The sequence below is a fragment of the Chlorocebus sabaeus genome, chromosome 20 (assembly GCF_047675955.1).
Source record: "Chlorocebus sabaeus isolate Y175 chromosome 20, mChlSab1.0.hap1, whole genome shotgun sequence".
In the NCBI taxonomy this organism is placed as follows: Eukaryota; Metazoa; Chordata; class Mammalia; order Primates; family Cercopithecidae; genus Chlorocebus; species Chlorocebus sabaeus.
The window spans coordinates 126,965,417-126,979,057 of NC_132923.1; the positions used below are offsets into that span (position 1 = coordinate 126,965,417).

Below are 13,641 nucleotides of genomic sequence, written 5' to 3' on the forward strand. Positions count from 1 at the left end.
GTGGCCTTTGGGAATTTAGCCAGGCTTTTTTGTGCCCGCATCAATTTTGGAGGAAGGACTTGTGCTCAGGTCTGTTTTCTTTCTCCTTGGCCACCTCTGAGCAGCTGTGCTGAGTTGGACTTTGCAGGATCCTGGATCTGGAGAGGTTCTGCATGGTAGGAGGTCAGCTTGTCCCTCCCACACCTGGATGCTTTGGTGAAATGAAGGCAGGACCGAGCCCTCCTCTTGGCTGTGAAAGCAGACCCCACCATGTTGGATAGTCCAGGGAGGCACAGTGGAGGTGGAAACAGGGTCCACAGATCAGGGTCACAGGCCTTTGTCTACTACATTTCACCCATGTGGCCTGGGAATGGCTTGTTTCCAAGTTTGCAAATTAGGAGCTAGTGCAGCACTAGGCTCCGCCAAGATTTCCCCAACCAGGTCTGTGAAATGCCCTTGCTCCGTGGATTGGCCTTGGGGCTCTAGCATCTCCATGTTCCTCTTTTTCATCCACTATTGCTGACCCAGCTATAATCCTGCAGGGCCAATAGGAGCCTGCCCTGGCAGTTCAGGAAATGCATCGAGCTGCCCAGTATATTCAGGAAAGGACCTTTGAAGGACTTCAGCTTAAGAGTCTCAAATAGCAAGAGTGATTCTCAGCAGACTTTGGGAGTTGTCAGAGGCCCCCAGGAGGCTTTCTCCAAAAGCCTGAGTGAGCCAGGCCAGGCCTAGGGTGAGTGTTGGCGGGAGCAGAGCTGGTTCCAGCATGCTGGTGGGAGTTCGTCCTGAGCTCCCATTGTCTCTCTCCCGCCCCCGGTTAGGGGCCAGCTTCCCTTTTCTAAGCTCCTGCATATTTGTCATTTTTTCTCCCCAGTCAATTGACTGGACTTCACTAAAGGGGCAAAGCTGGCATTGAGCTTGGGATGGGAGGGCCTGCTGGATGCCCTGCCCTGGTTTAGAAAGCTATGCCCTTCCCAGTGTCCTGGCCCTGGTTTCCAGGGCAGGTGAGCCAGGGGACTAGTGAGGTGTCTGGCAGGGCAGTAGGCAGAGATAGGGAGCAGGGCTCCGGGGAGATAGGAAGTGGGGACCAGGTAGGAGCAGGGGGCCAGGGCCAGGGCTCTTCTTAGGTTGACACTCTGGGTTCCATGTTGAATTATCTCCAAGGTGTCCCTGGGCTGCTTTGGTGGTGTTTTTAAGCCCTGGTTCGTAGTTCCATTCTGATGGAACTAAGACGCTGGGAAGCCAGATGAGCCTTAGTGCTCTGGGTAAGTGGAGAGGTCCGTGGTTTCCTTTCTCCTTCTAGGGTGAAGTCATGGGCTTTGGAGTCTGGATCTGGGTCTTTTCTTTGCCTCTGATTCACTGAGTTGCTTTGTCTCTCTGAGTTTCAGGTTCCTTATCTATAAAGATTCATCCTGTGTCCCAGGTACTTGCCCAGATACTGTAACTGTGTCAGTGAACAAAACCAAGTCCCTGATCACATGAGATGTACGTGCCAGTGGAGAAAGGAAGGTCAGCTCAATATAGAGCTCTGTGAATAGCACTGAGGGTGCCAAAGACCTCATTCACCTGAGGGATTGAGACACAAGGGTCATTTTAGAAGTTGTGTTCAGGGAGGGCCTCTATGAAGTGCAAGAACCATGAGATAAACTTGGAGAAGAGCATCAAGGCAACGAAGCGGCAGGTGCAAAGGCCCTGGGGTGCAAGGACTTGTGCTTGAAGTACAGTCAGGGGCCCATGTAGCTGGCACAGTGAGTGGTGAGAGGTGTGTTGTAAAGGGAGGTAAAGTGGCCATCAGAGACCAGTGTGTGTGGGTCCTGCAGGCCACAGTAAGGAGATGGGCATTGGCCTTGAGTATGATGAGCAGTCTTGCAGTAGAAGCTTCTGGAGGGTTTTGAGCAAAGGCATGGTAGGAGCTGACTTAGAAACCTAACAACTTCTCCCTGGCTGTTATGTGGAGACTGGACCATCAGGGACCAGCAAGAGGAGGTCAAGGCAAGCAGGGATTCAGGAGTCCACCCAACCCGGACCAGGGTGGTGGTGGCAGAAGTGGTGATGTACTCAGCATCTACCTTATAAGTAGAAAAGTGGAGTCAATGGGATTTGCATTGTGTGTGCAGTGTATGTGACAGAGGAACTGGGAAGACCCCAGGACTTCTGACCTGAGCAACAGGAGGGTGGAGGTACCATCAGCTGAGATGGGAGAGACTGTGGAGCAGACTTGGCAGCTGCACCACCTGACACTCCCACCAGCAATGGATGAGGGTTCCAGTTGCTCCACAACCTGGCCAACACTTGTTCTCATCTGTCTTTTTGATTCTAGTAGATGTGAAATGGTCTATCATTATGGTTTTGGGTTTTTGTTGTTGTTGTTTTTGAGACGGAATCTTGGTCTGTCGCCCAGACTAGAGTGCAGCGGCGTGCTCTCAGCTCACTGCGACCTCCACCTCCCGGGTTCAAGAGATTCTCCTGCCTCATCTCCTGAGTAGCAGGGACTACAGGAGCGCACCACCATATCTGGCTAATTTTTGTATTTTTAGTAGAGACGGGGTTTCACCATGTTGGATAGGCTGGTCTCAAACTCCTGACCTCAGGTGATCTACCTGCCCTGGCCTCCCAAAGTGCAGAGATTACAGGTGTAAGTCACTGTGCCTGGCCTTTTTTTTTTTTTTTTTTTTTTTTTTTTTTTAAGACAGAGTCTCACTCTGTCACCCAGGCTGGAGTGCAGTGGCGTAATCTTGGCTCACTGCAACCTCCACCTCCTGGGTTCAAGCAGTTCTTCTGTCTCTGCCTCTCAAGTAGCTGGAATTACAGCCACATGCCACTACACCTGGCCAATTTTTGTATTTTCAATAGAGACGAGGTTTCATGATATTGGCCAGGCTGGTCTCAAACTCCTGACCTCAGGTGATCCAACCGCCTTGGCCTCCCAAAGTGCTGGGATTACAGGCCTGAACCACTGTGCCCGGCCTTGTTTTTTGTTTTGAGGTGGAGACTCACTCTTTTGCCCAGGCTGGAGTGCAGTGATGTAATCTTGGCTCACTGCAACCTTCACCTTCTGGGTTCAAGCAATTCTCCTGCCTCAGCCTCCCGAGTAGCTGGGATTACAGGAGCACTCCACCATGCCCAGCTAATTTTTGTATTTTTAGTGGAGATGGGGTTTCGCCATGTTGGTCAAGCTGGCCTCAAACTCCTGACCTCAGGTGATCTGCCCATCTCAGCCTCCCAAAGTGCTGGGATTACAGGTGTGGGCCATCATGACTGGCCTTGTGGTTTTGATTTGCATTTCCGTAATGACAGATGATGTCGAGCATCTTTTCATGTGTTTATCGGCCATTTATATACCTTATTTGGAGAAATGTCTGTTGAAGTCTTTGCCTTTTTTTTTTTTTTTTTTTTGAGACGGAGTCTCTGTCACCCAGGCTGGAGTGCAATGGTGCAATCTCGGCTCACTACAAGCTGTACCTCCCGGGTTCACGCCATTCTCCTGCCTCAGCCTCCCCAGTAGCTGGGACTACAGGCACCCGTCACCACGCCTGGCTAATTTTTTGTATTTTTAGTAGAGACGGAGTTTCACCGTGTTAGCCAGGATGGTCTCAATATCTTGACCTCACGATCTGCCCATCTCAGGCTGGGATTACAGGCGTGAGCCACCACGCCCGGCCACCCATTTTTTAAAATTGGGGTTTTTGAGAGTTTTTTTGTTTTGTTTTGTTTTTGTTTTTGAGATGGCGTCTCACTCTGTCGCCCAGGCTGGAGTGCAGCAGCGTGATCTTGGCTCACTGCAACCTCTGCCTCCCAGGTTCAAGTGATTCTCCTGCCTCAGCCTCCTGAGTAGCTGGGACTACAGGTTCGTGCCACCACACCCTGCTAATTTTTTATTTTTAGTGGAGACGGGGTTTCACCATGTTGGCCAGGCCAGTCTCAAACTCCTGACCTCAGGTGATCCACCCACCTTGGCCTCCCAAAGTGCTGGAATTACAGTCGTGAGCCACCGCACCCGGCCTGTTACTGAGTTTTTAAGAGTTCTTTATGGACTGGGCATGGTGGCTCACGCCTATAGTCCCAACACATTGGGAGGCTAAGGTGGGTGGATCACCTGAGGTCAGGAGTTCAAGACCAGCCTGGCCAACATGGTGAAACCCCATCTCTACTAAAAATAAAAAAATTATCCAGGCATGGTGGTGGGCGCCTGTAATCCCAGGTACTCTGGAGGCTGAGGCAGGAGAATTGCTTAAACACAGGTGGCAGAGGTTGCGGTGAACTGAGATCATGCCATTGCCCTCCAGCCTGGGCAACAAAGCAAGACTCCCTCTAAAAAAAAAAAAGAGTTTTTTATGTATTTTGGGTAACAGTCCCTTACCAGATATATGATTTGTCAATATTTTCTTTCATTCTGTGTGTTGTCTTTTCACTTTCTCGATGATGTCTTTTGAAACAGAAAAGTTTTTAATCTTGATAAAGTTCGATTTATTTTTTTCTTCTGTTGCTTGTGCTTTAGATATCATATCTAAGAAACCATCTCCTGCCAGGTGTGGAGGCTCATGCTTGTAATCCCAGTACTTTACATGGCAGAGGCAAGAAGATGGCTTGAGCCCAGGAGTTCAAGACCAGCCTGGGCAACACAGGAAGACACCTCATCTGTCAAAACAATTTTTTCTTTTTTCTTTTTTTTTTGAGACAGTCTGACTCTATCGCCCAGACTAGAATGCAGTGGTACGATCTCAGCTCACTGCAACCTCCAGCTCCTGGGTTCAAACAATTCTCATGCCTCAGCTTCCCAAGTAGCTGGGACTACAGGCATGCGCCACCACGCCCAGCTAATTTTTTTGTATTTTTAGTAGAGATGGAGTTTCACCATGTTGATCAGGCTGGTCTCAAACTCCTGACCTCAAGTGATCTGCCCACCTCGGCCAAAAAAAATTAATTAGCTGGGTGTAGCAGTGTGCGCCTGTGGTCCCGGCTACTCAGGAGGCTGAGGTGAGAGAATCGATTGGGTCCAGAAGGTCAAGGCTGCACAGTGAGTGCTGATTGTACCACTGCACTCTAGCCTGGGCGACAGAGCAAGACCCTGTCCAAAAAAAAAAAAAAAGAAAAAAGAAATCATTTCCTAACCCCAGGTCATGAAAATTTGTTTCTATATTTTCTTCCAAGATTTTTCTAACTTTTTTTTTTTTTTTTTTGGTTTTTTTTTTTTTTTTTTGAGACGGAGTCTCGCTCTGTCGCCCAGGCTGGAGTGCAGTGGCCGGATCTCAGCTCACTGCAAGCTCCGCCTCCCGGGTTCACGCCATTCTCCTGCCTCAGCCTCCCCAGTAGCTGGGACTACAGGCACCCGCCACCTTGCCTGGCTAGTTTTCTGTATTTTTTTGGTAGAGACGGGGTTTCACTGTGTTAGCCAGGATGGTCTCGATCTCCTGACCTCGTGATCCGCCCGTCTCAGCCTCCCAAAGTGCTGGGATTACAGGCTTGAGCCACCGTGCCCGGCCTCGATTTTTCTAACTTTATCTCTTATATATAGGTCATTTATCCATTTCGGGTTAATTTTTGTAGATGCTGCAAGGTAAGGGTCGAATTTCATCCTGTGCATGTGAATATCCAGTTGTCCCAGCACCCATTTGTTCAGTTCTTCCCCACTGAATTATCTTGGCACCCTTGTCAAAAATCAACCGGCCATAGTCAGAGGGTTTATTTCTGAACGCTCATTTTTGTTCCACTGATCTATATGTCTGTCCTTATGCCAGTATCACCTAGTCTCATTGACCTTGCCTTTGTAGTAAGTTTTGAAATCAGGAAGTATGAGTCAACTTGTTCTTCTTTTTCAAGGTGGTGTTGGATATTCTGGGTCCCTTGCCTTTCCATATGAATGTTAGGATCAACTTGTCAATTTCTACAAAAAAAAAAAGGCAGTTTTTAAAAACTCCCCAAGAAAGGGATTTTGATAGGGATCATGTATTGAATTTTATTCAGTAATGTTGTGTACTGTTCAAAGCACAAAAATTTGTACTTTGTTAAATTTGTTCCTGTTTTATTATTATTAATGCAATTATAAGTGGAATCATTTTCTTAATTTTACTTTCAGATTGTTCATTGCTAGTATATAAAAATACAATTGATTTTTGTAGACTGACCTTGTATCCTATACCTTTAACTCGTTTATTAGTTCTAATAGTTTTTTAGTGGGCCAGGTGCAGTGGCTCAAGCCTGTAATCCCAGCACTTTGGGAGGCCAAGATGAGTGGATCACTTCAGCTCAGGAGCTCCAGACCAACCTGGACAATATGGCAAAACCCCATCTCTACAAAAAATACAAAAATTAGCTAGATGTGGTGGCACACACCTATAGTCCCAGCTACTCGGGAGGTTGAAGTGGGAAGATTGCTTGAGCCTGGGAGGCAAAGGTTGCAGTAAGCCAAGATTATGCCACTGCATTCTGGCCTGGGTGACAGAGTGAGACCCTGTCTCAAAAAAAAAAAATTTTTTTCAGTGGATTCCTTATGATTTTCTACATATAAGATCATGTCATCTACAAATAGAGATAGTTTTACTTCTTCCTTTCCAATCTAGATGGCTTTTATCTCTTTTTCTTAACTTTCCTCACCTGGAATGAACCTTTAAGACAATATTGAATAAGAACGGTGAAAGCAGACATCCTTTTCTTGTTCATAGTCTTGGTAGGGGAGAGCTTTCACCACAAATATGATAAGAGCTGTGGGATTTTCATAGATGACCTTTATCAGATTGAAGATATTCTCTTGTATTCTAGTTTGTTGAGTGGTTTTTTGGTTTTGTTTTGTTTTGTTTTGTTTTGTTTGAGACGGAGTTTCGCTCTTGTTGCCCAGGCTGGAGTAAAATGGCGTGATCTCAGCTCACTGCAACCTCCGCCTCCCAGGTTCAAGCAATTCTCCTGCTTCAGCCTTCCCAAGTAGCTGGGATTATAGGCATGTGCCACCATGCCTGGCTAATTTTGTATTTTTAGTAGAGATGGGGTTTCACCATGTTGGTCAGGCTGGTCTCGAACTCTCGACCTCAGGTGATCCGCCCACCTCTGCCTCCCAAAGTGCTGGGATTATAGGCATGAGCCACCACGCCCAGCCTTGAGTGGTTTTATTATGTTGGATTTCATCAGCTGCTTTTCCTATATAGTTTTTGTCCTTTATTCTATTGATACAGTGTTTTACAGTCATTGATTTTAAGATGTTAAACCAACCTTGCATTCCTGGGATAAACCTCACCTGGTCAGGGTATAGAATCCTTTTTATATGTTGTTGTATTCAGTTTGCTAGCATTTTGTTGGGCATGTTTGCATCTATATTCATGTGAGATATTCATCTGTAGTTCTCTTTTCTTCTGATACTGTCATCGGGTTTTGGCTATCCTTATCTTTTAATGTGTTAGAGTGTGGAACAGGAGAGACAGATCAACCTCTCCCCTCCTACGCTCACCTGCGTCTAGTGGGAAGGGACAAATAGAAGCTCTGAGCTCAAGTTCAGACAGCGTCAGCAGAGGTACCAAGGGGGAAGACAGAGCTTCATCTGTAAAACAGGATAGGAAACCCAGCTGGCAGCCTGGAGGCAGTGGGCTGGCCTGCTGCCTTCTTTGCAGTACATCTAGACAGTGAGAATACCTGAGGGAGCTGCCATATGCTGGCCTTCAAAGGAAAGACTGTAGGACTCAACCTCTGAGGTCCCTCCTGGCTCTAAAACTCCAGCTCTGAGGGATGGAGTCATGATCATAATGTAACAGCTCAACCTCCCTATTCACTTACTGGCCCAAATTTCATAGAGAAGAGGAAAAGGGGACCAGTGTCCTCAGCCAGAAGCCTGTCAGGTTCATGGCCAGACCTTATTGAATGACAAATACCTGGCCGACCAGTGACAAGGATAGGTCAGGGAATGCTCTGGAAGAACTGAGAGCCTGCCTTCTTTTTGGTCCCAAAGGAAAGCAGATCCTTGTGGTAAAGTCTGGAAAACATCCTTAAGGAACAGAAGAGAGCACAGACAGGCCGCAGCTCTGCAGGCCTTTTCCTCTCTGCAGGGCTCCAGCAGCACAGTGGGAGGCTCTATAAATGCCGCCAGGGAAGAGGGTGGCAGCTGGCAGTGTGGGAAGGGTAGGACTCTTGCAAATCCTTTACTTCAATTGTCTTGTTAAATAGCCATCAGAGTCCCTGTGTGACCTGGAGAAGATTACTTCCTTCCCACCCTCAGAGCACAGGACAGGCACACACACTGGGAAGGCTGTGGAGTCAGGAGTCCTGGTCCCCAGGTCTGGGCTCCTCCGAGGAGCTAATGACCCATTCCCTCTATAGATGCACCATTCCCTCCTGGGGCATCCCGTGCTACTTTTGCGCCTGCAGCTCACTAAGAGGCCCAAGGTCCCTGAGCGAAAGCCCATGAGGCAGGCAGGGAGAGGAGCGAGCGGGCTGCCACCATCACTGCCACTAAGGCATCTTCTGCTGACAACTCCCCTTTCACAGACTCCTGCCAGCCCCCTTCTGATTAGCAAGCTGGGCAAGCAGCACTCAGGAAAAGTCGGCATCTGTTAGGTAACCAACTCAGCTGCCATGCAGGGGATGATGTAATCTTGGATTCTGTGGTTGCTAGGAAAATTCTGCCTGCAGTGATATTGCGTGGTCCTAGGGCTCAGGCGAAAACAGAATGTTCCCGAGAAGACAGGGGAAGGATTCATAGGGCTTCCCAAATGAGGGAGCCCCATCCCAGGAAGCCAGACGACTCGTGCCCTCTTCTAGATGCTGATTTCCCTTCTGAGCAATGGAGGTTGTGCTGGTAAAGCCCATGAAGGCGGGCTGGCGGTGGGAGGTGACAAGGCTCATTCCCTTAGCAGCACCTTGGTGCTCTAGTGCCAGGTAGAAGGTGTGTCTTGTCATTGCATCTTTGTATTTGGGCCCTCCGTCTCTGGCCCTCCCGACGACTGGGTGCGTCCTCCCTCTCTTGGTAGAGCAGTTGGAAGGAGGTCATCACATGCCGGCTGTGGGGGAGACCTGGCTCACTGAGTGGGGGCCAGCTCACTCTGCCACTCCATTTCACACGCCAGGAGCCTCACTTCACACCCCCCACACTGGCCCACCCTCGGGTGGCCTTTCCTGTCTCTCCTGTTCCGATCCACCCCCTCCCAGAGAGAATGCCTGCAGTAGTACAGACAAGATGTCAGAAAGACCACGGGCAGCCAGATTGGTACTTTTTGGGGCAAAGTGAAGATCTGCCCTTTTACAAAGGGGGCGAGAGTAGCAGGACCAGATCAGGGAGTCAGGATGGGACCCTGCAGGTCACCTTCTGGCCCACAGCTCCTCCCCCGCCATATCAGCCCCTTCCTCCCCAGGCAGTTGTGGGTGTCGGCAGCGGGTCAGCATTTCGAGCTCTGCCCTTCTGCCACTGCCTATCCTGGCTGCTCATCAGAACCTGTCCTCTGGAAAACAAAACAAAAGAAGTGATTTCACAAGTGCCTGGGCCAGAATCTCAAATTCAGGATTAAGAAAAAGAAAGATGGCTGGGCGTGGTGGCTCACGCCTATAATCCCAGCACTTTGGGAGGCTGAGGAGGGCAGATCATGAGGTCAGGAGTTTTATACCAGCCTGACCAACATGGTGAAACCCCGTCTCTACTAAAAATACAAAAAAATTAGCCAGGTTTGGTGCCACGTGCCTGTAATCCCAGCTGCTCAGGAGGCTGAGGCAGGAGAATCGCTTGAACCCGGGAGGCAGAGGTCGCAGTGAGCCAAGATCATGCCACTGTAATCCAGCCTGGGTGACAGAGCGAGACTCTGTTTCCAAAAAAAAAAAAGAAAAGAAAAGAAAAAGAAGGATTGTGGGCATATCTGTCTCAGTCAGAGCCAGGTGGACAGTAGGCTGGACATGGGCCCGACCATGCTCCCTGGAAGAAGTGTTGGGTTTGGGTGAAGGAGAAGCTGCTGCAAAGAGGAATGGCTATTTAAAACTACAGTGAGCCAGACCCTCCGAAGGCATCAAGACGTGAGTCTTGAGAAGAAAGAGGGAGGTTCCCAGGGCCACCCCGCCTCCGGCTTTGGTAACTCAGGAGCAAGGACTGTGAGCAGAGCTGAGCCCTGCTCCAGGTCACCTGGGGCCTCATCATGGCTCACCTGTCAGCTGTGTAGCCTTGAGCAAGCCTCTGAGTCTCACCCTGGCAGCCCTGCCTTGTAGCCCTACAGCAGGGTTGCAGGCCTGGTCCCCAGCCAGGCTTCAGGGAAGACCAGAGGGGAGGAAGACTTCCTCGGACGCACTTTGTCCTCGGAAAGTGCCACGATCCTGGTGGAGGGGAGCTCCAGCTTGGCCACAGCCTCCTTGCTTGTCCTGCTCACAAGCCAATGCCAGAAGCCCCATCAGCGATCCTTGTCCCCTTATCCGCAGGTGCAGAGGACGTGGTGATGGCGTTTTCCAGGTCGGAGACGGAAGACCGGAGGCAGTAGCTGCAAAGCCCTTGGAACACCCTGGATGCTGTTGAGGGCCAAGAGATCTGTGTGGCTCCTGGGCCGGCTGAGTGGCAGCAGACCCCCTTGCCCCACCTCCCACTTCCCCTACCCAACCCTGCCCTGCCCCATCCCACCTCACAGCTACTCAGTGGGGCTGACATCAAGGGAGACACCACTGGTGCGTTTATGATTGGCTTAAAGGGATGGACTTGTGATTGGCTGCAGGAAGAAACTTTTTTATTTTTTAAATCTTGACCAACAGAAACCTTTTATTTTTATTTCTGACTCTTATTTTTTAAAAAATTTGCGCCTCGGTATCTGGCTTCCCTGGAAGCTCTCCGAGCTCTGGTGCTTTAGTTAGGTCATTTTTTAGAAATGTGAAGAGGTCTGATTGGCTGCTTAAACTGGAAAGGGACTGTGATTGGCTGGTTAATGGGAAACGGTTTTTTCTTTGATTGGCTGCAGGTGTTCTGCTGATATCAACGGCTTCCCTATTTTGAATGCAGAAAACAGGGTCTGGGACATTAGTCGTTATATTTGACTTGAAAAGAAACCAAGTGCGCTTTGCAATATTTATTACACAAAGAACTTGCTGCTGCCTTCACATTTGGGGTTTGTGTTTGATTGGCTTTCGGTGCGTGTTTGGTTTCCCATTGGTTCACCCGTGACTCCTGTTGCCATGGATTCACCCCTCTCTGCTGCTGGCTCTGGGCCTGAGGGTCCACCTGGGGAGTACATTTGCTTTAATGAGTGCACCTGCTTCCACCAGCAAGGTGATCCCAAGGACCCTGAGCAGCTGGAAAGTTGGGCCCCCGAGGAGCTTTGTGTCGTCTTGAACCCAACAGCCCAGAGCCTAGAGGTAACCGTTAGTCGGGGTTTACGTGCATTGCCTGCATGAGCTGGCAACCAGCCAGCGTCCCTTGGTGAGAAAGGGATTGCTGAGACACCGTCCAGGCCCCGCCAGCCGGGCCGGGCCCAGCAGAGGCGCACTACCCAGCTCTGCCCTCTTGGCCATCCCTCTGTGTACCACTTCCTGAGGCCTCATTCTGGGGGTCCTCTTGGAAAGGGGAGGAGCTTCTCCCAGTGTGAGACCCCAAAAGGCTCTGGAGGTCATCTAGCAGAGGTCTCTGCTTGGGAGCCCAGAACCCACATAAAAGCCCGAGCTTGGCTCACAAGGCCCAGGAGACCTCCAGCTCTAAACACCAACCCCTGACCTACCCCAGCCAGGCTCCCACCTGTCTGCTGCGAGCGCAATACGTCCTGGCCAGCACTGGAGTTCTCTCATTGGAGGCGCATGCCCTCCACTCCACTGCCTTTGGAACGGTCTCTCTCCAGGTCAGCCTGGAAGGGACAGTGTCATTTGTTTATGAAGTGCCGCTGGGACATCTGGCTGGGCCTTCACCAAGGAAGTCCCTTCGACCGGCCCTTAAGCCAAACTCAGGCCCAGAATTGGCAAACTCGGTTCAGAATGGCAGTCCTGGAGGTGAGGGGTGAGGGGCAGGTCTAGTGTTCCTGCAGGAACCCTAAGTCCTCCCGCCTGCCACCGCCTTCCCTGGGAGGGAGGTGGTCCTCCTAGCTCCCTGGATCACTGGCAGGTGTGGGATCTGGGGAGAGGGATTGGAGAAAGATGCAGTCCTCAGGAAGGGGGCCGCCACCCTCCCCTACGCTGGTAGATGCTGAGGCCCCTAGGTGCCCAGAGCCAGAGGCACCGTCTCAGAACCAAATCTTTCCCCTTTCTTGGGGCTTGGGGCTCGGGCCATAGGGGCTCCTGAGTGTCATGAAGTGCACAGGAGCCAAATGACCGAGCCCTGGAGAGCCCCATGGTCAGTGGGTGGTTCACGCTGTGCTCTGGCACCATCAGCCTGTCCCAGATCGAGCTTCAGGCTAAGACCCTGTGTCCTCCACCATGCACTCACCCCTAGCCCTGGTTAGCTGACAGTCAGCTGTGGGGAACACAGCTACAACCCTACCCTGGCAGGGACCTGAGAGCATCTTCTCAGGAGGGGCAGTGCATGTGTGCATGTGCTGTGTGAGTGAGCACACCCGTGTTCTCACTCAGATATACACGTGCACACACACGCGCTCTCCCAGCTCAGTGGCCTGGAGGTCTGACTGAGGCCCTGGGGAAAGGTGACTTCTTTCATCTCCCTCCTCCAGGTCGTCGTGCCTGGAGTCAGGTGTCAAGGCCACACTGCTGGCTGCCCCCTTTTTGTACCTGTAGCTCCTATAAAGGGCCTGCACCTGGTCGATACCTGGTTGAGTGTGTGGTCTCTGCCCCAGCCTGTCCTTGTCACGATCACAGGCCTTGCTTTTGTAACGACGACAACCCCGGCCTGTCTCATCTTCTGAAGAGGGAAAAGTCAAAGTGTTGCTGTGGCTTCATATTTCAACTAAAAATATATCTGTTGGAGAAAGAAATTAACAATAAAGAATTTTCATAGGTTGGTGTGTGAGCTGAGCTGGTTTCTCCCTCGGAATCAGGCGCTCTGACTGATTTCCCTATATCACGTGGGCTCTGCTGCTGTGGGGGCCCCTCCTTCCCAGGGAAGCGCAGCCAGGAAGGACAACACCAAGTTTGATAAGTGTCTGTGACCTGAGTTGAGCTCAGGGTTTGGAAGAATTTCTAGATCTACCCAGCCCAGCTCGAGGGTCCTTAGGAAGGTTAAACTTCCTTTTTGACCTGGAGATTTTAAACATCATTCCAGATTCAACTGAGATCAGTAAACTTCAGAGGCAACCTCGTCCTTCCACACCTATGAAAAGACACTAAGCACTCCATAAGGGTGTGGGGATCCCACCATCCTAGGCACCGCAACATCCTGATGTGATGGCACTGGTCTTAGAATGCTTGTTACGGACACCCAAACAGAATATCTGTCCCTTCCACCATCCCAGTGGAAGATGTATTGGTTTTCAGCTATATGTACAAGTTTGGAAGCTGAAATCATTTCTGCTTCAAGAATTTTTGCTTCAGAAGCATTTTCTAGAAATTTTCATTTCCACCCTTCATAAACCCATTTTTGGGGCTTTTTTTTTTCCTATTTACATAGTCTCACTGCTTCTATTTCCTTTTCAAAGAATTTCACTGGGTCCTAGAGGCTATGAAGTTTACAGAATGGCACAATGGCACAATCAACATCATTAAATCTTCGTGTTGGGGGAGAGATTGGGTCTTTTAGCAGCCCATGCAGTAGCCAGATGCGCAAGCCCCTCTGAAACATTT

The 13,641-nt window shown here is 50.1% G+C and overlaps 1 protein-coding gene across 2 annotated transcripts in view; it reads left to right on the forward strand.

Annotated features, from left to right (window-relative positions):
- CTNNBIP1 (catenin beta interacting protein 1) overlaps nucleotides 1-12,860 on the forward strand; it is a 64,027-nt gene extending 51,167 nt beyond the window's left edge. For both annotated transcript variants that reach the window (XM_007980624.3, XM_007980620.3), the window contains exon 5: nucleotides 10,357-12,860. In XM_007980624.3, coding sequence (XP_007978815.1) covers nucleotides 10,357-10,415 — 59 coding nt within the window. In that variant the 3' untranslated portion in view covers nucleotides 10,416-12,860. The remainder of the gene's footprint in view (nucleotides 1-10,356) is intronic.
- Nucleotides 12,861-13,641: the final 781 nt, after the last annotated feature.